Here is a 26,102-nt window from a genome sequence, read left to right as displayed (position 1 = left end):
TGTTGCGCCTCGGGGTTTAGAAACTCTGTGTTCATGTCCTCCGTCCCCCCGCCCACACGTTCCTCACGGCGCTAGACCGAACCCCGACGTGTCCAATGAGAAGAGTCCGTTCCGCTGGGGGCGGGGAGTTGGGGATTTCATTGGGGAAGGACTTCCTTCCTATTTGCTGTTGGATGGAAGCTGCGCTGCGTAGGTGACACATAACTACAATTAAAAGTGTTTTTGTAGGCCTCGTAAATATCGGGATTTTGATTTATATTACAGGGATGGAGAAAATCTGAACGCGTTGCAATGGGAATCTGTTACATCCGGTCTGGGTTTGTTTCCGAATAGAGTGAGCCATTGCTTCTACATTAAGCACAATGACAAATTCTGCTTCTCATGAAATATCGGAGAGAGTTTGCTGTCTGTAGTGTTGTCAAACGGAAATCCAAGGAAAAGTAAAAACAAACTGGGATTCCTTCGTTTTTGTGGGCCAAAATGAATCCAACATCTTCACTAAACTTCCCCCAACTCTAAAGTGTTTCTGCTCCCTCTGTTTAATGATGCTTGGGGACGACTGAGGTGAGAAGGGGATTGAAGTAGTTAGTAGTAGAAAGTTTAGACGAAGTTTGCACAGAAGTGACCCGACGATTCAACCATGGGGAACGGAGTGTGTTCTCGGAGGCAGCGGAGAATCTTCCAGTCTCTCCTTCTCATCGCGGTGGTTTTCGGAATGATTTATGGAGGGATGATATCTTATGAGATGCACAATCAGCTGAAGAGAACAGAGGCGATGGCTGTCAAGTACCAGCAGCATCAAGAGTCGCTCTCCGCGCAGCTTCAAGGTAAATACATTTTTGGGGGAAAAGAGGTTTGAAGAAATAAAGGCGAGAGGGAGGACTTCGAATGTGACTTGTATTTTGTACTTTTATGACTTTCTTGGCATATTTCTTTAGCGAGATCTGATTTTTATTAAAATAAACAAGTGCATCCGTTTTTTTTTAAACAACGTTGTGAGTGTCGAAATCGTGACTGTCACCGCGGTGGTTTATTTTGCATTTTCTGGCTCAGTTTACTGGGTTGAATTTGAGTTTAGCGCATATCATCCCACACTTAGCCTTTAGCCAAGCATGATACCGGCAACTAAGAGGTTATTTGGAGTTTGGTCGAGTCCCGTGGAATGTCCTTTCTTGATAAAGGATATCTGGTGGCCTCGGTGTCTGGAGGCATGCTCTGCTCCTCTGGAAACATCACCTGTCAGACAGGTCACCAGGCTGCTGCTTTCTCTATGTAGGTCCTGGCATTTAGATAACGAAACCACACATTTTATGTTTGGTTGTACAATTGTTCTTTCTAGATTAGTTCAAAACGGACACTTCAATTTTGATATACTTTGTTTCATCACCTAGGTTAGGCTACACACATGGTTGTTCCATGTTTTAAATGTAATGTATGCCCAGATGGACTGTAAATAAATGGACCCACTTGAAATGGATTGGATAGTGCTTCACTCAAATTCTGTCTGAGGTAACTCACTTCAGCCTACTCACATTGTTGTGGAGCGATGCTTTTGTTCCCCTCACTGTCATTCAATATCTACTCTCCACTGTTGATAGCATTAATGTGACCTATATTTAGAGATGGACTGTTACACAGCCTGTGGGGGAATATCGATTCACATTTTCCCCTTTTGACAACAGAGCAGCTGTTAACTGCCATACATTACTAAGACTTTTACTGGCCTTCACTCTGCCAACGACTCTGGTGGCCGAGTTCCACTCAGTAGGATTTAAATGTTCTCTACTAGAGTTAGCAGACAGTCTCATGCAGAGCAATTTACAATAACTGCATTGAAGTGAGAAGTCTAAGTTGCAATCAAAGAGATTTATCAGTCAAATACACTGAACAAAAATGTAAATGCAACATATAGCGTGTTTCATGAGCGGAAATAAAAGATCCCAGAAATGTTCCATATGCATATTTCTCAACAACAACAAAAATCCACAAATTTGTTTACATCCCTGTTAGTGAGCATTTCTCATTTGCCAAGATAATCCATCCACCTGACAGGTTTGGCATATCAAGAAGCTGATTAAACAGCATTACTAGAGGTCGACCGATTATGCTTTTTCAACGCCGATGCCGATTATTGGAGGACCAAAAAAGGCCGATACCAATTAATCAGGCAATATTTATTTTATTTTTTGTAAAAAAAAGTATTATTATTATAATATTTTAGGATTTTTTATTATTAAATTATATTTTTTTGTTATTGAATTTTTTTTTGTAATGACAATTACAACAATACTGAATGAACACTTATTTTAACTTAATATAATACATCAATAAAATCAATTTAGCCTCAAATAAATAATGAAACATGTTCAATTTGGTTTAAATAATGCAAAAACAAAGTGTTGGAGAAGAAAGTAAAAGTGCAATATGTGCCATGTAAGAAAGCTAACGTTTAAGTTCCTTGCTCAGAACATGAGAACATATGAAAGCTGGTGGTTCCTTTTAACATGAGTCTTCAATATTCCCAGGTAAGAAGTTTTAGGTTGTAGTTATTATAGGACTATTTCTCTCTATACGATTTGTATTTCATATACCTTTGACTATTGGATGTTCTTATAGGCACTTTAGTATTGCCAGTGTAACAGTATAGCTTCCGTCCCTCTCCTCGCTCCTACCTGGGCTCGAACCAGGAACACATCGACAACAGTGACCCTCGAAGCAGCGTTACCCATGCAGAGCAAGGGGAACAACTACTCCAAGTCTCAGAGCGAGTGACGTTTGAAACGCTATTAGCGCGCACCCGGCTAACTAGCTAGCCATTTCACATCGGTTACACCAGCCTAATCTTGGGAGTTGACAGGCTTGAAGTCATAAACAGTGCAACGCATTGCAAAGAGCTGCTGGCAAAACGCATTAAAGTTCTGTTTGAATGAATGCTTACGAGCCTGCTGGTGCCTACCACCGCTCAGTCAGACTGCTCTATCAAATCATAGACTTAATTATAACATAATAACACACAGAAATACGAGCCTTAGGTCATTAATATGGTCGAATCTGGAAACTATCATCTCGAAAACAAAACGTTTTTTTTCTTTCAGTGAAATACGGAACTGTTCCGTATTTTATCTAACGGGTGGCATCCCTAAGTCTAAATATTCCTGTTACATTGCACAACCTTCAATTGTATGTCATAATTATGTACAATTCTGGCAAATTAGTTCGCAACGAGCCAGGCAATGAACGCAAGAGCAGTGACACAATTTCATGTTAGCAGGCAATATTAACTAAATATGCAGGTTTAAAAATATATACTTGTGTATTGATTTAAAAAAAAAAAGGCATTGATGTTTATGGTTAGGTACATTGGTGCAACGACAGTCCTTTTTCGCAAATACGCTTGTTAAATCATCACCCGTTTGTCGAAGTAGGCTGTGATTCGATGAGAAATTAACAGACACCACATCGATTATATGCAAGCAGGACACGCTAGATAAACTAGTAATATCATCAACCATGTGTGGTTAACTAGTGATTATGTTAAGATTGATCGTTTTTTATAAGATAGGTTTAATGCTAGCTAGCAACTTACCTTCGCTTCTTGCTGCCCTCGCGTAACAGGTAGTCAGCCTGCCACACAGGCTCCTCGTGGAGTGCAATGTAAGGCAGGTGTTTAGAGCGTTGGACTATTAACCCGAAGGTTGCAAAAACGAATCCCCGAATCCCCCCTGAACAAGGCAGTTAACCCCTGTTCCTAGGCCGTCATTGAAAATAAGAATGTGTTCTTAATCTGACTTGCCTAGTTAAATAAAGGTGTAAAAAAAAGAAATCGGCAAATCGGTGGCCAAAAATACCGATTACCAATTGTTATGAAAATGTGAAATTGGCCCTAATTAATCGACCATTAATCGACCTCTAATCATTACACAGGTGCACCTTGTGCTGGGGGGCAATAAAAGGCAGATCTAAAATGAACAGTTTTGTCACACAACACAATACCGCAGATTGAAGTTTTGGGGGAGTGCGCAATTGGCATGTTGACTGTAGGAATGTGCTCCAGAGGTGTTGCCAGAGAATTGAATGTCAATTTCTCTACTATAAGCCGCCTCCAACGTCGTTTTATAGAATTTGATAGTACGTCCAACCGGCCTCACGACCACAGACCACATCTAACCACGCCAGCCTAGGACCTCCACATGCGGCTTCTTCACCTGCGGGATCGTCTGAGACCAGCCACCCAGACAGCTGATGAAACTGTGGATTTTGACCTGACTGCAGTTTGGTGACCTAACCGACTTCAGTGGGCAAATGCTCCCCTTCGATGGCCACTGGCACGCTGGAGAAGTGTGCTCTTCACGGATTAATACCAGTTTCAACTGTACTGGGCAGATGGCAGTATGGCGTTGTGTGTGCGAATGGTTTGCTGATGTGAACAGACTGCCCCATGGTGGGGTTATGGGATGGGTCCTTTTTTTCGAGCTTGAGACCTGGGACACACGGTTGTTTGTTCCTGGTACAACAGGGGCTTCTCTGGGTTTGTTCCTGGTACAACAGGGGCTTCTCTGGGTTTGTTCCTGGTACAACAGGGGCTTCTCTGGGTTTGTTCCTGGTACAACAGGGGCTTCTCTGGGTTTGTTCCTGGTACAACAGGGGCTTCTCTGGGTTTGTTCCTGGTACAACAGGGGCTTCTCTGGGTTTGTTCCTGGTACAACAGGGGCTTCTCTGGGTTTGTTCCTGGTACAACAGGGGCTTCTCTGGGTTTGTTCCTGGTACAACAGGGGCTTCTCTGGGTTTGTTCCTGGTACAACAGGGGCTTCTCTGGGTTTGAACACTGTTCTAAAATTGATTCAATGCCTCCTTCCTTCTCCATCCTGCCTTGCCCCTTTACTTTCCTCCCTCAGCCTCTCTACCTCTCCCCTTCTCTCTACCTCTCTTCTGTCTCCCAGTGTTGTGTGTTTTTGCTTCAGTTTGTCTTTGTCCTGACTTCCCCTCACCTAATCTATCAGGCCCCGACTGTCTTGACTGAGAGAGATGCATGGCCTAATCTAAAAGAGATCACTGGCACTGAGAAATGAACACAGTGGAGCTGTACAGCTCAGACCACTCTCTCATGTCTTGGTCCCTGGTAAAGGTATGGTCCCAGTCTATGGGTAGCTCTCAATAGTCTAACGTTTCTTCCTTTCCTCATTTCCTTTCCTTCACCCACACTAATCTGAGAAGTGGACAGGTGGAAGTACAGGTAGGCTTCCTTCCACCTTATTGCTTCCACTCCCCTTGTGTCCAAATCAGTGCCGATAATGGTAATGAGATGTAGCTTACCCAGAATATATGTTGTGGAATTTAGCCTTAGTGTTAAAGGGAGTTACTAGCACTGTTGCAATGTGTAATAAATGCATACTTTAAACCTGTGATGTTGAATGCATGTACAATAGGCCTTTGTTAAGCTACCTACTGTAGTAAAGTGATGGCAAAGGCTCTCTGACGACGGCAAAGGCTCTCTGACGACGGCAAGGGCTCTCTGACGACTGCAAGGGCTCTCTGACGACGGCAAGGGCTCTCTGACGACGGCAAGGGCTCTCTGACGACGGCAAGGGCTCTCTGACGACGGCAAAAGGCTCTCTGACGACGGCAAAAGGCTCTCTGACGACGGCAAGGGCTCTCTGACGACGGCAAGGGCTCTCTGACGACGGCAAGGGCTCTCTGACGACGGCAAGGGCTCTCTGACGACGGCAAGGGCTCTCTGACGACGGCAAGGGCTCTCTGACGACGGCAAGGGCTCTCTGACGACGGCAAAAGGCTCTCTGACGACGGCAAAAGGCTCTCTGACGACGGCAAAAGGCTCTCTGACGACGGCAAAAGGCTCTCTGACGACGGCAAAAGGCTCTCTGACGACGGCAAAAGGCAAAAGGCTCTCTGACGACGGCAAAGGCTCTCTGACACTTCTGTTCTGCTATGATTTTCCAGGTTGTATGATACGGATGATGTGTTGGGTTGGCTGTTTGCCTTTGGTTCTCACGATGTCACTCTACCCCTTTTAAAGTCTGGAGAAACACTCTTTCTCTTATAGACAAAGACTAATGGTTTTTCTTAACTTTTTGGAAATAAAGCTTCTCCTACCAACCGTGTCATTCTGCTTGTAAAACTATTACTAACTTTACCCACTTTGGGATTTGAGAAGAGGTGGGGATAGGTAAAGGTGAGAGGTCAATCTCAGGGACTGTGGACTATCACACCTGACCATCATTCAGCGAATGGCAATGCCAGATTACACACTCTGAACCAATACAGAACACCCTCACACATTCGTACACACACACGTACAGTACACACACACAGCAAAGGATCTGTTTGCTTGTTCAAAGCCTATAATTATCCGTGTGTGTGTTAAGTCTAAATGTTTGTATCATAAACAGCTTTCTGTTTAGCTTCCAGTCCAGATGGCCCCGTGAGAACATCCCCTCACAGTAACTCTGTTTTCTCTCTTTCCCTCATCCTCCTCTCTGTTTTCTCTCTCTTTCCCTCATCCTCCTCTCTGTTTTCTCTCTCTTTCCCTCATCCTCCTCCTCTCTGTTTTCTCTCTTTCCCTCATCCTCCTCCTCTCTGTTTTCTCTCTTTCCCTCATCCTCCTCCTCTCTGTTTTCTCTCTCTTTCCCTCATCCTCCTCCTCTCTGTTTTCTCTCTCTTTCCCTCATCCTCCTCCTCTCTGTTTTCTCTCTCTTTCCCTCATCCTCCTCCTCCTCCTCTGTTTTCTCTCTCCCTCATCCTCCTCCTCTCTCTTTTCTCTCTCTTTCCCTCATCCTCCTCCTCTCTCTTTTCTCTCTTTCCCTCATCCTCTTTTCTCTCTCTTTTCTCTCCCTTTCCCTCATCCTCCTCTCTCTCTTTTCTCTCTGTTTCTCAGTGGTGTATGAGCATCGCTCGCGGCTAGAGAAGTCTCTGCAGAAGGAACGTGTGGAGCACAAGAAGGCCAAAGAGGGTGAGAGAGAGCAGCCAATACTGTCTAAATTACTACATGAAGTACATCAATCCTCAATTATACACTCTTTACAAGCCTGGTGATTCCATCATATCTTCCCCTCCTGTCTCCAACAGATTATCTGGTGTATAAACTTGAAACCCAACAGTCACTGAACAAGGAGAAGGTAGGCTTTAGTCCTCAGCTCTGGTACTAATGACAGAATGAGATGCTGTTAAAGTCAGCATTATGTGCCCATCTGTTTTAGTAGGACTGTTAAATGATTCTGTCTGACTGCCAACACCTGTCCAGACTGAGAAACAGTTGTAGTCTAATGGTTTTATTAGGTCAGCAGCACTGATGTCACTTCCTGCTGTGGGCTGACATGCGTCTGAGGGGAGTGTGGCTGGGGTTATTGATAATGTAATGTTAAAGGATGAGTAGAGACGGGGATTGTAAATGTTTGTCGTTTTTTTGTTTGTTAAACAGCAGGACTCCAGCAACAAATTCAATGCTTTACATGGGCAGCACCAGATGCTGAAGGTAAGTAAACACACACACACACACACACACACACACACACTGACCCACACACAAACACACACACTGACCCACACACACACTGACCCACCCTCTGTCCTTGTTGTTTTAGAAGCAGCACGAGGACCTGAAGAAGCAGCACGAGGACCTGCAGGAGCAGCATCAGATTCAGGGAGACGACCACGGCAAGGCCTTGGACGAACACAAGGACCGCTTCGACAAGCTACAGCAGACCAAAGAGATGGAAGTCTCCAAGCTCAAAGGTGCACCCACACGCGGACGGACCCACTCACGGACTGGGATGGACGGACAGACCCACCCACCCACAGACGGCGACGGACGGACCCACCCACAGACACACAGACAGACCCACGGACAGACCCATAGCCAGCCAGCCAGTCAGCCAGCCAGTCAGCCAGCCAGCCAGCCAGCCGTTCAGAGCCAGCCGGCCAGCCGTTCAGAGCCAGCCGCCAGCCGTTCAGAGCCAGCCAGCCAGCCGTTCAGAGCCAGCCAGCCGTTCAGAGCCAGCCAGCCAGCCAGCCGTTCAGAGCCAGCCAGCCAGCCAGCCGTTCAGAGCCAGCCAGCCAGTCAGCCGTTCAGAGCCAGCCAGCCAGTCAGCCGTTCAGAGCCAGCCAGCCAGTCAGCCGTTCAGAGCCAGCCGTTCAGAGCCAGCCGTTCAGAGCCAGCCAGCCAGCCGTTCAGAGCCAGCCAGCCGTTCAGAGCCAGTCAGCCAGCCAGCCGTTCACAGCCAGCCAGCCAGCCGTTCACAGCCAGCCAGCCAGCCGTTCAGAGCCAGCCAGCCGTTCAGAGCCAGCCGTTCAGAGCCAGCCAGCCAGCCGTTCAGAGCCAGCCAGCCAGCCGGCCGTTCAGAGCCAGCCAGCCAGCCGGCCGTTCAGAGCCAGCCGTTCAGAGCCAGCCAGCCAGCTAGCCGTTCAGAGCCAGCCAGCCAGCCAGCCGTTCAGAGCCAGCCAGCCAGCCATTCAGAGCCATCCAGGCATCCGTTCAGAGCCAGCCAGCCACCCACAGCAACCCGGAGCCAGCCAGCCAAGGAGAGCCAGCCAGCCAAGGAGAGCCAGCCAGCCAAGGAGAGCCAGCCAGCCAGCCACCTAGAGCCAGCCAGCCAGCCACCTAGAGCCAGCCAGCCAGCCACCCAGAGCCAGCCAGCCAGCCACCCAGAGCCACCCAGCCAGCCACCCAGAGCCACCCAGCCAGCCACCCAGAGCCACCCAGCCAGCCACCCAGAGCCAGCCAGCCAGCCACCCAGAGCCAGCCAGCCAGCCACCCAGAGCCAGCCAGCCAGCCAGCCAGCCACCCAGAGCCAGCCAGCCAGCCACCCAGAGCCAGCCAGCCAGCCACCCAGAGCCAGCCACCCAGAGCCAGCCACCCAGAGCCACCCAGCCAGCCCACCCAGAGCCAGCCAGCCAGCCACCCAGAGCCAGCCACCCAGCCACCCAGAGCCAGCCAGCCAGAACAGCCAGCCAGAGCCAGCCACCCAGCCAGCCAGAGACAGCCACCCAGCCAGCCCAGAGACAGCCACCCAGCCAGCCAGAGACAGCCACCCAGCCAGCCAGAGACAGCCACCCAGCCAGCCAGCCAGAGACAGCCACCCAGCCAGCCAGCCAGAGACCCAGCCAGCCAGCCAGCCAGAGACAGCCAGCCAGCCAGACCCCAGAGACAGCCAGCCAGCCAGCCAGAGACAGCCAGCCAGCCAGCCAGAGACAGCCAGCCCAGCCAGCCAGAGACAGCCACCCAGCCAGCCAGAGACAGCCACCCAGCCAGCCAGAGACAGCCACCCAGCCAGCCAGAGACAGCCACCCAGCCAGCCAGAGACAGCCAGCCAGCCAGCCAGAGACAGCCACCCAGCCAGCCAGAGACAGCCACCCAGCCAGCCAGAGACAGCCAGCCAGCCCCAGCCACCCAGCCAGCCAGAGACAGCCAGCCAGCCAGCCAGCCAGAGACAGCCAGCCAGCCAGCCAGCCAGAGACAGCCAGCTAGCCAGCCAGAGACAGCCAGCCAGCTAGCCAGCCAGAGACAGCCACCCAGCCAGCCAGCCAGAGACAACCACCCAGCCAGCCAGCCAGAGACAGCCAGCCAGCCAGCCAGCCAGCCAGCAGCCAGCCAGCCAGACAGCCAGCCAGCCAGCCAGAGACAGCCACCCAGCCAGCCAGCCAGAGACAGCCAGCCAGCCAGCCAGAGACAGCCAGCCAGCCAGCCAGAGACAGCCAGCCAGCCAGCCAGAGACAGACAGCCAGCCAGCCAGAGACAGCCAGCCAGCCAGCCAGAGACAGCCAGCCAGCCAGCCAGAGACAGCCAGCCAGCCAGCCAGAGACAGCCAGCCAGCCAGCCAGAGACAGCCAGCCAGCCAGCCAGCCAGAGACAGCCAGCCAGCCAGCCAGCCAGAGACAGCCAGCCAGCCAGCCAGCCAGAGACAGCCAGCCAGCCAGCCAGCCAGAGACAGCCAGCCAGCCAGCCAGCCAGAGACAGCCAGCCAGCCAGCCAGCCAGAGACAGCCAGCCAGCCAGCCAGCCAGAGACAGCCAGCCAGCCAGCCAGCCAGAGACAGCCAGCCAGCCAGCCAGCCAGAGACAGCCAGCCAGCCAGCCAGCCAGAGACAGCCAGCCAGCCAGCCAGAGACAGCCACCCAGCCAGCCAGAGACAGCCACCCAGCCAGCCAGAGACAGCCACCCAGCCAGCCAGAGACAGCCACCCAGCCAGCCAGAGACAGCCAGCCAGCCAGCCAGAGACAGCCAGCCAGCCAGCCAGAGACAGCCAGCCACCCAGCCAGCCAGAGACAGCCAGCCACCCAGCCAGCCAGAGACAGCCAGCCACCCAGCCAGCCAGAGACAGCCAGCCACCCAGCCAGCCAGAGACAGCCAGCCAGCCAGCCAGCCAGAGACAGCCAGCCAGCCAGCCAGCCAGAGACAGCCAGCCAGCCAGCCAGCCAGAGACAGCCAGCCAGCCAGCCAGCCAGAGACAGCCAGCCAGCCAGCCAGCCAGAGACAGCCAGCCAGCCAGAGACAGCCAGCCAGCCAGCCAGCCAGCCAGCCAGCCAGCCAGCCAGAGACAGCCAGCCAGCCAGCCAGCCAGAGACAGCCAGCCAGCCAGCCAGCCAGAGACAGCCAGCCAGCGACAGCCAGCCACAGCCACCCAGAGGCCAGCCACCCAGAGCCAGCCACCAGAGCCAGCCAGCCCAGAGCCAGCCAGCCAGAGACAGAGACAGACAGCCAGAGCCAGACAGACAGACAGACAGACAAGGAGTGAATACTAGGTCTTTGTCTCCCTCTCCTGACTTGGAGCAGTGTTGCAGTTTGGAGTTGAGAAGGTGTGACATAATAACATTGTAATAAATATGGTGTATATCTTTATGTAATTACTGTAGAGAATGTGTATAATCTGAGAGAGGAGAATAAGCAGCTGAGGAAAGCTCACCAGGACATCCATGTCCAGTTGCAGGATGCACGGGTGAGTCCTGGGAATACGAGAGCTTGGTCTGAGTACAACCTGGAATTGTTTCTGTAAATGTGTCGATATTGAATAAGGAAAAGGCAATCTTAAGGTCATTGGAAAGCTAGGACGATCCATCACCATGTATTTTTATCTTACTATATTATTATTATTATTATTATTATTATTATTATTATTACAGATAGTACATAAGGACTTGAAGGATGCCCATGATCAGCTTGCACTGACGCTAGAGGACCACAAGAGTGCGCTGGTCTCAGCTCAGGTAGGGGGAGACACTGACTGTTCTTTCTAACATGCTGTCTAGGGACCATCCTGGTTTCTAACATGCTGTCTAGGGACCATCCTGGTTTCTAACATGCTGTCTAGGGGCCATCCTGGTTTCTAACATGCTGTCTAGGGACCATCCTGGTTTCTAACATGCTGTCTAGGGACCATCCTGGTTTCTAACATGCTGTCTAGGGGCCAGCCTGGTGTTTCTAACATGCTGTCTAGGGACCATCCTGGTTTCTGACATGCTGTCTAGGGGCCAGCCTGGTTTCTAACATGCTGTCTAGGGGCCAGCCTGGTTTCTAACATGCTGTCTAGGGACCATCCTGGTTTCTAACATGCTGTCTAGGGACCATCCTGGTTTCTAACATGCTGTCTAGGGGCCAGCCTGGTTTCTGACATGCTGTCTAGGGGCCAGCCTGGTTTCTAACATGCTGTCTAGGGGCCAGCCTGGTTTCTAACATGCTGTCTAGGGGCCAGCCTGGTTTCTGACATGCTGTCTAGGGACCAGCCTGGTTTCTGACATGCTGTCTAGGGGCCAGCCTGGTGTTTCTAACATGCTGTCTAGGGACCATCCTGGTTTCTGACATGCTGTCTAGGGGCCAGCCTGGTGTTTCTAACATGCTGTCTAGGGACCATCCTGGTTTCTAACATGCTGTCTAGGGGCCAGCCTGGTTTCTGACATGCTGTCTAGGGGCCAGCCTGGTGTTTCTAACATGCTGTCTAGGGACCATCCTGGTTTCTAACATGCTGTCTAGGGGCCAGCCTGGTTTCTGACATGCTGTCTAGGGGCCAGCCTGGTGTTTCTAACATGCTGTCTAGGGGCCAGCCTGGTTTCTAACATGCTGTCTAGGGGCCATCCTGGTTTCTAACATGCTGTCTAGGGACCATCCTGGTTTCTAACATGCTGTCTAGGGACCATCCTGGTTTCTAACATGCTGTCTAGGGACCATCCTGGTTTCTAACATGCTGTCTAGGGGCCAGCCTGGTTTCTAACATGCTGTCTAGGGACCATCCTGGTTTCTGACATGCTGTCTAGGGGCCAGCCTGGTTTCTAACATGCTGTCTAGGGGCCAGCCTGGTTTCTAACATGCTGTCTAGGGACCATCCTGGTTTCTAACATGCTGTCTAGGGGCCAGCCTGGTTTCTAACATGCTGTCTAGGGACCATCCTGGTTTCTAACATGCTGTCTAGGGACCATCCTGGTTTCTAACATGCTGTCTAGGGACCATCCTGGTTTCTAACATGCTGTCTAGGGGCCAGCCTGGTTTCTAACATGCTGTCTAGGGGCCAGCCTGGTTTCTAACATGCTGTCTAGGGGCCAGCCTGGTTTCTGACATGCTGTCTAGGGGCCAGCCTGGTTTCTGACATGCTGTCTAGGGGCCAGCCTGGTTTCTAACATGCTGTCTAGGGACCATCCTGGTTTCTAACATGCTGTCTAGGGACCATCCTGGTTTCTGACATGCTGTCTAGGGACCATCCTGGTTTCTAACATGCTGTCTAGGGGCCAGCCTGGTTTCTAACATGCTGTCTAGGGGCCATCCTGGTTTCTAACATGCTGTCTAGGGGCCAGCCTGGTTTCTAACATGCTGTCTAGGGGCCAGCCTGGTGTTTCTAACATGCTGTCTAGGGACCATCCTGGTTTCTGACATGCTGTCTAGGGGCCAGCCTGGTTTCTAACATGCTGTCTAGGGGCCAGCCTGGTTTCTGACATGCTGTCTAGGGACCAGCCTGGTTTCTGACATGCTGTCTAGGGGCCAGCCTGGTTTCTGACATGCTGTCTAGGGGCCAGCCTGGTTTCTGACATGCTGTCTAGGGGCCAGCCTGGTTTCTAACATGCTGTCTAGGGGCCAGCCTGGTTTCTGACATGCTGTCTAGGGACCAGCCTGGTTTCTAACATGCTGTCTAGGGGCCAGCCTGGTTTCTGACATGCTGTCTAGGGGCCAGCCTGGTTTCTGACATGCTGTCTAGGGACCAGCCTGGTTTCTAACATGCTGTCTAGGGGCCAGCCTGGTTTCTAACATGCTGTCTAGGGGCCAGCCTGGTTTCTAACATGCTGTCTAGGGGCCAGCCTGGTTTCTGACATGCTGTCTAGGGGCCAGCCTGGTTTCTGACATGCTGTCTAGGGGCCAGCCTGGTTTCTGACATGCTGTCTAGGGGCCAGCCTGGTTTCTGACATGCTGTCTAGGGGCCAGCCTGGTTTCTGACATGCTGTCTAGGGGCCAGCCTGGTTTCTGACATGCTGTCTAGGGGCCAGCCTGGTTTCTGACATGCTGTCTAGGGGCCAGCCTGGTTTCTGACATGCTGTCTAGGGACCATCCTGGTGAAGGACAGGAAGTCATGACTCTCTCAGAGCGGCAGTGTGTGTGTGTGTGTGTTGGGGCGGTGTCAGCTGGTTTGGTTCACTACGGGGTGTGTGTGTGTGTGTGTGTGTGTGTGTGTGTGTGTGTGTGTGTGGGGCGGTGTCAGGTGGTTGGTTCACTACGGGGTGTGTGTGTGTGTGTGTTGGGGCGGTGTCAGGTGGTTGGTTCACTACGGTGTGTGTGTGTGTGTGTGTGTGTGTGTGTGTGTGTGTGTGTTTGGGAGGATGGGTGTCAGGTGGTTTGGTTCACTACGGTGTGTGTGTGTGTGTGTGTGTTGGAGGATGGGTGTCAGGTGGTTGGTTCACCACGGTGTGTGTGTGTGTGTTGGAGGATGGGTGTCAGGTGGTTGGTTCACTACGGTGTGTGTGTGTGTGTGTGTGTGTGTGTGTGTTGGAGGATGGGTGTCATGTGGTTGGTTCACCACGGTGTGTGTGTGTGTGTTTGGGAGGATGGGTGTCAGGTGGTTTGGTTCACTACGGTGTGTGTGTGTGTGTGTTTGGGAGGATGGGTGTCAGGTGGTTGGGGTGTGTGAGCTTGAGCGGCACATCAAAAGCATTCTGAAACTAATCTGGAGGGAGATTGGAGGGAGAGAGAGGAAAGAATGTAAGAGTTCTACAGCTTTGGCTGTCAGAAAAGGCATGGAGTCTGTGATAAACTGGGTGCTGAGGCTTAACTGGTCCAGTCCATTTGATGTACAAAGGGGATAAAGGACTGTACCACTAATTCTGGAAAGGGGGGGTGATGTGGACTGGCCTAATGGTCCTTTGCTCCGATGTCCTGCCATCTGTAGGTGGGCTGTCGTTCTGCATGTCTGCTGCCTGCCTGCCCCCCTCGCACGGTAACCTCTTTCTCAACCTCTGACCCCTGCTCTTCTGGCAGTCTTCCTGGTCCAGCTACGCTGCTTCCTAACGCACTTCTAACCTTAGGCTAACCTTTGCTAATGCAAGTTTGCAAGTGCCCTTCAATAATTCTGACTTGGTTGTTTGCATGTCCTGGCCTCACTGTTTCCTTATGGTTGTCTGAAGGTTGTCTGAAGGTTGTCTGATGGTCTCTCCTCAGGTCCAGGTGGATGAGTTTAAGCATCTCAAAGAGACCCTGATCAGAATGCCCAGCCGTCAACATGATCAAAACCCCGCCCACCAACAGGCCCAGCCAGCTGCTGTATTGGCCGAGCCCCAAGAACAGGGCCCACCCTCACCACAGTCAGCTGCCTTATTCGCTGAGCCCCACGTAGAATCACACACCCATGAGGAAGACCATGGGGACACACAATCCAGGGTACACTGTCTCACACATACAAACACACACTACCATACACTCTCATCCTCTAACACACTCTGTTCTTCTAATAAGCAGTTGCATCTGCAGGAAGAGGAAGTGGGCAAGCCAGAGTTCCAGTCTCAGCCTGCCCAGTCCCACCATGCTGAGAAAGAGGGATATGGGGATGCAGAGGGGGAGGCAGAGAGGAGGAGAGAGCTGGCGGAGGAGGAGATGGAGCAGGCGGGGCAGCCCCAGAAGCTGGAGGAGGAATCTGAACAACCACAGGAAGACGAGAGGTTGGAGGCGGAACAAGACCAGCCAGACGACAACGCTCTGGACCATCAGAGACGCCAACCACAACAGGTAAGAACCACTTTAGAACCAGTTAGAACGGCTTAATACAAGCTCTTTAAAACAGCATTAGAACCTGTTGTCTCAACGTCTGTCTGGTTTCCCCAGGATCCACAAAATGACATCCACCACATCCCTGAGACCCACCTCCAGCAGGAGGCCCACGTGGCCCAGCCCCAGGTGGAGCGGGTGAAGTCTGCCTACGAGCAGCAGCAGGAGCAGCAGCGCCTGGAGGCTGAGAGGACCCAGAGGACGAGGGAACTCCAGCTGCGCCAGGAGGCCCTGCTGGCCCAGAGAATGAGAGTGCAGAGGGAGAGAGAGCAGCGTCTGCGAGCTCAGCACGAGAGAGAGGAAGAGCAGCATCGAGAGGCGGACCGTCGGGAACAACTACTGAAGGAGGAGCAGATCAGGTCAGAGTTCAAAGGTTATGTAGAGGTCACGAAGAGGTCTCAGTTCAATTCAATACAATTCATCAATGACTTATTGAAAAGAATTTGACCCCACAACATGCCCATGGAATGGTGTTACATTGTGTTGTAATATTATGTTGTTCAGGAAGAAGAGTAACTATGACAACATGGACAATGACATCGTCCAAGGTGATGAAGAACCTCATATTGATGATGACGAAGGTGAGAAAATCAATCGAACTCACCAAACATTTTCTGTCTGGATTCTGGAACCATTTTAAAGAGGGAGACCGATATTGACATTTACACACAATGGATGTTTTTTTCTATGAATGTGTCTGAAATAAGGCCTTGACAAGTGTGATTGCATACAGTGTATTCTGAAAGTATTCAGACCCCTGCCCCTTATTCTGAAATGGATTCGATTAAAAAAAAGAAAATCAGCAGAAATATACACACAATACCCCATAATGACAAAGCGAAAACAGGTTTTTACAAATGTTTGCTCATTTATTAAAAATTTAAAACATGAGTATTCAGACCCTTTGCTATGAGACGGTAAATTGATCTCAGGTGCATCCTGTTTCCATTGATCATCCTTGAGATGTTTCTATAACTTGATTGGAGTCCACGTGTAGTAAATTCAATTGATTGGACATGATTTGGAAAAGGCACACACCTGTATATATAAGGTCCCACAGTTGACAGTGCATGTCAGAGCAAAAACCAAGCCATGAGGTCGAAGGAATTGTCGGTAGAGCTCCGAGACAGGATTTTGTCGAGGCACAGATCTGGGGAAGAGTACCAAAACATTTCTGCCGCATTGAAGGTTCCCAAGAACACAGTGGCCTCCATCATTCTTAAATGGAAGAAGACTCTTCCTAGAGCTGGCCGCCCAGCCAAACTGAGCAATCAGGTGAGAAGGGCCTTGGTTAGGGATGTGTCAAAGAACCCAATGGTCACTCTGACAGAATTCCTCTGAGAACCTTCCAGAAGGACAACCATCTCTGCACACTCCACCAATCAGGCCTTTATGGTAGAGTGGCCAGACAGAAGCCACTCCTCAGTAAAAGGTACATAACAGCCCGCTTGGAATTTGCCAAAAGGCACCTAAAGGACTCTCAGATCATGAGAAACAAGATTCACTGGTCTGATGAAACCAAGATTTGAAGTCTTTGGCCTGAATGCCAAGCGTCACTTCTGGAGGAAACCTGGCACCATCCCTACGGTGAAGCATGGTGGTGGCAGCATCATGCTGTGGGGATGTTTTTCAGCGGCAGAGACTGGGAGACTAGTCAGGATCAAGGGAAAAATGAACGGAGCAAAGTACAGAGATCCTTGATGAAAACCTGCTCCAGAGCACTCAGGACCTCAGACTGTGGGCGAAGGTTCACCTTCCAACAGGACAACGACCCTAAGCACACAGCCAAGACAACGCAGGAATGGCTTCAGGACAAGTCTCAGAATGTTCTTGAGTGGCCCAGCCAGAGCCTTGACTTGAACCTGATCAAACATCTCTGGAGAGGCCTGAAAATAGCTGTGCAGCGATGCTCCCCATCCAACCTGACAGAGCTTGAGAGGATCTACAGAGAAGAATGGGAGAAGCTCCCCAAATACAAGTGTGCCAAGCTTGTAGCGTCATACCCAAGAAGACTTGAGGCTGTAATCACTGCCAAATATGCTTCAACACAGTACTGAGTAAAGGGTCTGAATACTTATGTAAATGTCATATTTCATTATTTTATTTTGATGTAAATTTGCAAAAAAAATCTAAAAACCATTTTATTCTTTGTCATTATGGGGTATTGTGGGTAGAATTTAATCAATTTTATAATAATGCTGTAACGTAACAAAATGTGGAAAAAGTCAAGGGGTCTGAATATGTTACATGCTTACCTGGCTGTTTACCTGGCTGTTTACCTGGCTGACTGTTGGCTTGCGGTGTGTACAGAGAGGGACCCTCACATGGAGCAAGATGAGGAGCAAGATGAAGAGGAACACCGAGTACCACAACTACAGGAGGTGAGATGGGTTTCTAGATCACCTAACATTCTCTGATCCACGGACAGTCATATGGTCTGATGTGAATCTGTGATCCCAGTTTCAACTGTAGTTTTCACTCTTTTGTCTCTGACATCAGAGAACGACAGATTTTTACCTTGTCAGCTTGGGGATTCGATCCAGCAACCTTTCAGTTACTGGCCCAACGCTCTAACCACTAGGCTACCTGCCTCCACTACACTCTAACCACTAGGCTACCTGCCTCCTCTACGCTCTAACCACTAGGCTACCTGCCTCCTCTACGCTCTAACCACTAGGCTACCTGCCTCCTCTACGCTCTAACCACTAGGCTACCTGCCTCCTCTACGCTCTAACCACTAGGCTACCTGCCTCCTCTACGCTCTAACCACTAGGCTACCTGCCTCCTCTATGTAAAATGATTGAATTGACTACGTCTTTCTAAGAAGTCCTGAAACCAGAGTTAGTGATGTAGTGAATTATAGTACTGGAGGGACTTTAAACCCCTCTTTCCCTAGTGATGTAGTGAATTATAGTACTGGAGGACTTTAAACCCCTCTTTCCCTAGTGAATTATAGTACTGGAGGACTTTAAACCCCTCTTTCCCTGTGTTAGTGAATTATAGTACTGGAGGGCTTTAAACCCCTCTTTCCCTTTAGTGAATTATAGTACTGGAGGACTTTAAACCCCTCTTTCCCTAGTGATGTAGTGAATTATAGTACTGGAGGACTTTAAACCCCTCTTTCCCTAGTGAATTATAGTACTGGAGGACTTTAAACCCCTCTTTCCCTAGTGATGTAGTGAATTATAGTACTGGAGGACTTTAAACCCCTCTTTCCCTAGTGAATTATAGTACTGGAGGACTTTAAACCCCTCTTTCCCTGGTGAATTATAGTACTGGAGGACTTTAAACCCCTCTTTCCCTAGTGAATTATAGTACTGGAGGACTTTAAACCCCTCTTTCCCTAGTGAATTATAGTACTGGAGGACTTTAAACCCCTCTTTCCCTAGTGAATTATAGTACTGGAGGACTTTAAACCCCTCTTTCCCTAGTGAATTATAGTACTGGAGGACTTTAAACCCCTCTTTCCCTGGTGATGTAGTGAATTATAGTACTGGAGGGCTTTAAACCCCTCTTTCCCTGGTGATGTAGTGAATTATAGTACTGGAGGACTTTAAACCCCTCTTTCCCTAGTGATGTAGTGAATTATAGTACTGGAGGACTTTAAACCCCTCTTTCCCTAGTGAATTATAGTACTGGAGGACTTTAAACCCCTCTTTCCCTAGTGAATTATAGTACTGGAGGACTTTAAACCCCTCTTTCCCTGGTGATATTATAGTACTGGAGGACTTTAAACCCCTCTTTCCCTAGTGAATTATAGTACTGGAGGACTTTAAACCCCTCTTTCCCTAGTGAATTATAGTACTGGAGGACTTTAAACCCCTCTTTCCCTAGTGAATTATAGTACTGGAGGACTTTAAACCCCTCTTTCCCTAGTGAATTATAGTACTGGAGGACTTTAAACCCCTCTTTCCCTAGTGAATTATAGTACTGGAGGACTTTAAACCCCTCTTTCCCTAGTGAATTATAGTACTGGAGGACTTTAAACCCCTCTTTCCCTGGTGATGTAGTGAATTATAGTACTGGAGGACTTTAAACCCCTCTTTCCCTAGTGAATTATAGTACTGGAGGACTTTAAACCCCTCTTTCCCTAGTGATGTAGTGAATTATAGTACTGGAGGACTTTAAACCCCTCTTTCCCTGGTGATGTAGTGAATTATAGTACTGGAGGACTTTAAACCCCTCTTTCCCTGTGTGTAGTGAATTATAGTACTGGAGGACTTTAAACCCCTCTTTCCCTGGTGATGTAGTGAATTATAGTACTGGAGGACTTTAAACCCCTCTTTCCCTGGTGAATTATAGTACTGGAGGACTTTAAACCCCTCTTTCCCTAGTGAATTATAGTACTGGAGGACTTTAAACCCCTCTTTCCCTGGTGATGTAGTGAATTATAGTACTGGAGGACTTTAAACCCCTCTTTCCCTAGTGAATTATAGTACTGGAGGACTTTAAACCCCTCTTTCCCTAGTGAATTATAGTACTGGAGGACTTTAAACCCCTCTTTCCCTAGTGAATTATAGTACTGGAGGACTTTAAACCCCTCTTTCCCTGGTGATGTAGTGAATTATAGTACTGGAGGACTTTAAACCCCTCTTTCCCTAGTGATGGTTTAAACCCCCTTTCCCTAGTGAATTATAGTACTGGAGGACTTTAAACCCCTCTTTCCCTAGTGAATTATAGTACTGGAGGACTTTAAACCCCTCTTTCCCTAGTGAATTATAGTACTGGAGGACTTTAAACCCCTCTTTCCCTAGTGATGTAGTGAATTATAGTACTGGAGGACTTTAAACCCCTCTTTCCCTGGTGATGTAGTGAATTATAGTACTGGAGGACTTTAAACCCCTCTTTCCCTAGTGATGTAGTGAATTATAGTACTGGAGGACTTTAAACCCCTCTTTCCCTGCCTGACACAAACATCAGCCTCTACCATAGCCACAGTCCCTTGGGTGTTGGTCTAGTGTTTTTTCTCTGCGTGCGTGCGTGCGTGCGTGCGTGCGTGCGTGCGTGCGGATAGTAAACCAGAAAGACCCACTCCTATCTGAAGTGTGATATGCACAGTTTGACACGCAACACACTGATACTCTCTCTCCGTCCCTCCCGTCCTGCAGGGGGCAGTAGAGAGGGAGGTGGACCCAGAGGATGACCCTAATAACCAGGGAGAGGATGAGTTTGACGTGGCAGAGGAGCAGCATCTTCAGCATAGGGAGGAAGAGGAGGCAGACACGCTCCCCAACCACCCAGCCATAGACGAGGAACTGGTGGTGAGAGGAGGGAGGGAGGGGTAGGGGAGAGAGGGAGGGAGAGAAAGGAAGGAGACGACCGTTAGAAATAGTCTGAGATGTGACGATGACAAACTTAGCCTGACACATACAACGGCTAAAAGTTGCTCCAGTGACCTTGCCATGGTAACAGTTGTCATGGTTTCTATGTTTACAGATGGCGGTAAACCCCGACCAGCAGGAAGACAACCTGGATGAGCTGTATCCGGAGGACGAGGTACACACACACACACACACACTACACACACACACACACTACACACACACTACACACACACACAGACACACTACACTACACTACACAGACACACACTACACACACACTACACACACACACTACACACACACACACTACACTACACACACACACACACTACACTACACACACACACTACACACACACACACACACACACACACACTACACTACACACACACACACACTACACACACACACACACTACACACACACACACTACACTACACACACTACACTACACACACACTACACACACCCACAGACACTACAGACACACTACACTATACACACTACACTATACACACCCACACACACACACAGACACACACACTACACTACACACACACACTACACACACACTACACACACACACTACACACACACACACACACACACTACACTACACACACACTACACACACCCACAGACACTACACACACCCACAGACACACTACACTACACACACTACACACACACACCCACAGACACACACACACACACTACACTACACACACACTACATTACACACACACACACACTACACTACACTACACACACACACTACACACACACTACACTACACACATTACACTACACACACTATACACACCCACACTACACACACACTACACTACACACGCACACACACTACACTACACTACACTACACCCACACACACACTACACACACACTACACTACACACACACACACACACACACACACTACACACATTACACTACACTACACACATTACACTACACTACACACACACACACACTACACTACACACACACAGGTCTAAACAGAGGGAGAAGGTCTGATGGTGATTAACCCTGTTAGGTTCAGGAGGATTTGGCCGGGAGGCAGAAGAGGGAGGAGGAGGAGGAGCCATACAACGAGGAGAACGGAGAACACGTGAGTCTAGAACACTATGGAATATTGTACGTGGAACCCTGAGTGGGAAAACGACTGTGGGTTTGGCCAATTAAACACACTTTCACTTTCTTCAGGGTATCTGGGGGTGTCTGGTTAACCCCCCAAGCTCATTCTGGGGGTGTCTGGTTACCCCCCACGCTCATTCTGGGGGTGTCTGGTTACCCCCCCAAGCTCATTCTGGGGGTGTCTGGTTACCCCCCCAAGCTCATTCTGGGTGTGTGTGTGTGTGTGTGTGTGTGTGTGTGTGTGTGTGCCCCCCCATCTAAACACTAGTGAATGATCTGACACTGCTCCACAATGGTCACTCTGTCACCGGTCCACCATACTTGCCTCAATGTTCTGAGATGATCTGCCTGTGTGGCCTGTATTCCATGTTCTCACCTTACTGCTCTAGAACGTTCCATCGGTGGCAGTTCCTAGAGTCATGTATACATATTTGGCTGCTCTAGTGTAGAACATTGCTCCACTCCACATCCTGTCTATGGTCTTACCCACCTGGTGACTGTGTTTGTTCTGCTGCAGGATGAAGTGAAAGAGCAAGAGGTCCCAGCAGAGAAGGAGGGAGAACACAGGAAAGGAGAGATCAACGAGGAGGACAACTACGAAGACAAGGAGGTGGGGGTTGGACAGGACGAGCGGCCCAATCGACGGGAGATGTGAGCTGGACAGAGACATTGACCAATGAGAGTGCCTTTCCCCATCACTGGGAGCCAATCAGATCTCACTATTGTTCCCTCTAAAGGAGTAAAATCAGGCGCCCACTCGGCATTCCAATTGGAATTCTATTGTCTGCTTGGAGATGGGATGGTATTCACTTTTGTTTTTGTGTGGGACTGGAACTGATGAACTTCTGGACAGAATTCTCCTACTGCAACTGGGAATTATATATATATATATAACACTACATGTAAAGATTTTGGTTTCATTAGTATTTCTCCATTGCAAAGATAATCCATCCACTTGACAGGTGTGGCATATCATGAAGCTGAGTAAACAGCATGATCATTACATAGGTGAACCTTGTGCTGGGGACAATAAAAGGCCACTCTAAAATGTGCAGTTTTGTCACAGAACACAATGCCACAGATGTGTCAAGTTTTGAGGGAGCGTGCAATTGGCATGCTGACAGCAGGAATGTCCACCAGAGCTGCTGCCAGAGAATTGAATGTTAATTTCTCTACCATAAGCCACCTCCAATGTTGTTTTAGAGATTTTGGCAATATATCCAACCGGCCTCACAACCTCAGACCATGTGTAACCACGCCAGTCCAGGACTTCCACTTCCGGCTTCTTCACCTGCGTGATCTTCTGAGACTAGCTACCGGGACAGCTGGGGAGTATTTCTGTCTGTAATGAAGCCATTTTTTTGGGGGGGGGGGAACTCATTCTGACTGGCTGGGCCTGGGAGGGCATAGGCCCACCCACTTGCAAGCCAGGCCCACCCATGGCTGTGCCCCTGCCCAGTCATGTGAAATCCATAGAGTAGGGCCTAATGAATATATTTCAATTGACTGATTACCTTAAATTAACTGCAACTCAGTAAAATCGTAGAAATATTTGCATGTTGCGTTTAAAAAAAAAAAGTCAGTGTGTGTGTGTGTACATGCGCGCGCGCGCACACACACATCTGTGTTTCCATCCATCTAGTGACCTATCAGACATGAGAAGGTCATGTTACTGTATACTATCTGTTTTGTGCCCAAGTCTTTTTTTTAAATTTGTTTTGTACACATTTTTTTTTTACACCAAATTCCTCTCAATGTACGTTTAGTAGGACATGTTTTCCAATCCTCCAATCCCCCATATTGTAGATATGACAATCCTTATGGGTGGATTTGAAAATGTTTCTCCAGTGTTCTCAAAGCGCTATGAAATCGACTGTCGTTACTACAGGAAGAACTACAGGAAGAACTACAGGAAGTACTACTGTCGTTACTACAGGAAGAACTACTGTCGTTGCTACAGGAAGAACTACTGTCGTTGCTACAGGAAGAACTACTGTCGTTACTACAGGAAGAACTACTGTCGTTGCTACAGGAAGAACTACTGTCGTTGCTACAGGAAGAACTACTGTCGTTGCTACAGGAAGAACTACTGTCGTTGCTACAGGAAGAACTACTGTCGTTGCTACAGGAAGAACTACTGTCGTTGCTACAGGAAGAACTACTGTATCACAGATGCCAATAGTAGGGGAAAAAATCAACCGTTCATTTTCATTCTCCTGTTTTTACTTGTCTACGTTGCTTGTCCTCTTGTTACTAGCTAAGTACGCATTGCCGGTGGATCACAGGTCCTTTCATAGTGTAGTTTACCTGTTGACCTGGATCTTAATCACAAATATCCACTTGACCCGATCACCCGATCCTTAATCACTACTGTGTAATGTATAGAAACAGTTGTAAATATTTTTCCACCTGCCTGGGGGACAAAACTGGTTTATTTGGTAACAACAAAGTGAATGTGGTTGAATTAAACATGTATAAAAGCATCTACAACCCAGAGGCTGGTATGTGTGAGGAATAAACATGGTGACTTTTCCTCCTGCAGTGGCGCTACCAGAGGTGAAATGATACAGTCCATCTCACCCTTCCTTCAGGAAATCACACAGCTCTGCAGAGAACAAGAATACTTCAAACACACATTTCACCCGTCTTCAGCCTTTACCCCGAGGACCAAGATAATCTCATCAGCCACGTGAGTTCCCCCAGGGGGGCTCTGGGATGTTGGAGTGGGAACCGTTCAGAGGTGACTCATTACTGTGCTAATAGCAGGCTGGAGAAACACGTACACACACACACACACCCTACAGTCATGAGTGTTAAGTGATGCTAAGCTCTCTCTCTTCAAGGTCTCATCTGGAGTCATGGAGGCTGTTTCTGGTCTCCTATTGGATGAATTAATATTCATTAATCATTTCAATGTCTCCTGTTGCCAGAGGCCAAATCCTATATTGAGACGCAAATACAGAACCGATCCCTCTCCCCAAATCTTGTTTTGATATTGATGCATGATTTATATGAAGGTTTGAGTTGAGTGTAAATCGCAATTTAGGATTCAGCCCCAAGGGAACGTCCCAACTATTTAGTATTACTAATAGTATTGCAAGTACCATTGTACAGCCTTCTTGTTGTCCAGAGAGACCAAGGGAATGGACACTCAGTGCTCTAGAGTGTTGTTGTCCAGAGAGACCAAGGGAATGGACACTCAGTGCTCTAGAGTGTTGTTGTCCAGAGAGACCAAGGTAATGGACACTCAGTGCTCTAGAGTGTTGTTGTCCAGAGAGACCAAGGGAATGGACACTCAGTGCTCTAGAGTGTTGTTGTCCAGAGAGACCAAGGTAATGGACACTCAGTGCTCTAGAGTGTTGTTGTCCAGAGAGACCAAGGGAATGGACACTCAGTGCTCTAGAGTGTTGTTGTCCAGAGAGACCAAGGGAATGGACACTCAGTGCTCTAGAGTGTTGTTGTCCAGAGAGACCAAGGTAATGGACACTCAGTGCTCTAGAGTGTTGTTGTCCAGAGAGACCAAGGTAATGGACACTCAGTGCTCTAGAGTGTTGTTGTCCAGAGAGACCAAGGTAATGGACACTCAGTACTCTAGAGTTGTTGTCCAGAGAGACCAAGGGAATGGACACTCAGTGCTCTAGAGTGTTGTTGTCCAGAGAGACCAAGGGAATGGACACTCAGTGCTCTAGAGTGTTGTTGTCCAGAGAGACCAAGGGAATGGACACTCAGTGCTCTAGAGTGTTGTTGTCCAGAGAGACCAAGGTAATGGACACTCAGTGCTCTAGAGTGTTGTTGTCCAGAGAGACCAAGGGAATGGACACTCAGTGCTCTAGAGTGTTGTTGTCCAGAGAGACTAAGAAGCAGAGATCAACGAGGCGGAGAACTATGAAGATGAGGTGGGGGTTGGACGGAACAAGCGGACCAATCTAGAGCGTGCATGAGAGCATGAGTCTGTGTTCAGATCCACAGTCTCCGCCTGTTGAGGTTTCAGGGGGAAGTGATGTCAACACCATTATTAAAAAAGAATTCTGACGCTACTGGATATGAATATATGAACTACTGTTGACAGACTGAATGGGACATTCTCAATGTGACCCATTATCCTGCGTGTGTGTCCTGTCACATGAAGCACAGGGGTCATTAAACAGTCATAGGAGGGTATAGAAGAGTTGTTTGAAAGAGGAGGGAGGGAAGGAAGGAGGGAGAGGATGGAGGTGGAAGGTCAGAGGGATGTCTATGTTGTACATACAGTTGGGTGTGCTGCGAGGCTCGAGGAGGCTGACCCTTGACCCCACTGTTCTCTGTGTCAGTAGGACAGCATCATGTACCCGCCTGATAAGATCTCTCCCTCCATCCCTCCCTTCCTCCCACAAAGCCA

At 49.0% G+C, this 26,102-nt stretch overlaps 1 protein-coding gene across 4 annotated transcripts; it reads left to right on the top strand.

Moving 5' to 3' along the window:
• The first annotated feature begins 25 nt into the window (after nucleotides 1-25).
• On the top strand, nucleotides 26-24,218 carry LOC106613247 (Golgi integral membrane protein 4). 4 transcript variants are annotated; one of them, XM_014215321.2, is made up of 16 exons: nucleotides 26-827; nucleotides 6,893-6,967; nucleotides 7,084-7,133; nucleotides 7,439-7,489; nucleotides 7,599-7,749; nucleotides 10,865-10,947; nucleotides 11,132-11,215; nucleotides 14,643-14,861; nucleotides 14,940-15,206; nucleotides 15,303-15,604; nucleotides 15,750-15,826; nucleotides 17,556-17,626; nucleotides 20,354-20,506; nucleotides 20,682-20,741; nucleotides 21,624-21,698; nucleotides 22,242-24,218. In XM_014215321.2, the coding sequence occupies exons 1-16, from the start codon at nucleotides 641-643 to the stop codon at nucleotides 22,377-22,379; spliced, it is 2,043 nt and encodes a 680-aa protein (XP_014070796.1). In that variant the 5' UTR covers nucleotides 26-640; the 3' UTR covers nucleotides 22,380-24,218. The 4 variants fall into 4 exon arrangements, with proteins under 4 accessions (XP_014070796.1, XP_014070797.1, XP_014070795.1 ...); XM_014215322.2 differs by having other exon boundaries at nucleotides 7,436-7,489; nucleotides 14,952-15,206; XM_014215320.2 differs by having other exon boundaries at nucleotides 7,436-7,489.
• Nucleotides 24,219-26,102: the final 1,884 nt, after the last annotated feature.

This window comes from Salmo salar, chromosome ssa09 (genome assembly GCF_905237065.1).
Source record: "Salmo salar chromosome ssa09, Ssal_v3.1, whole genome shotgun sequence".
Classification (NCBI taxonomy): domain Eukaryota; kingdom Metazoa; phylum Chordata; class Actinopteri; order Salmoniformes; family Salmonidae; genus Salmo; species Salmo salar.
The sequence above is the reverse complement of the archived record's forward strand: the minus strand, read 5'-3'. Positions and strand labels throughout refer to the sequence as shown.

What these genes read in the sequence shown, in the direction of transcription:
- LOC106613247 (XM_014215320.2), top strand. Translation starts at nt 641, where the DNA reads ATGGGGAACGGAGTGTGTTCTCGGAGGCAGCGGAGAATCTTCCAGTCT. An exon ending in GCTCTCCGCGCAGCTTCAAG is followed by an intron (nt 828 to 6,892) that starts GTAAATACATTT and finishes TCTGTTTCTCAG; the next exon opens with TGGTGTATGAGCATCGCTCG. An exon ending in GGAAGTCTCCAAGCTCAAAG is followed by an intron (nt 7,750 to 10,864) that starts GTGCACCCACAC and finishes TAATTACTGTAG; the next exon opens with AGAATGTGTATAATCTGAGA.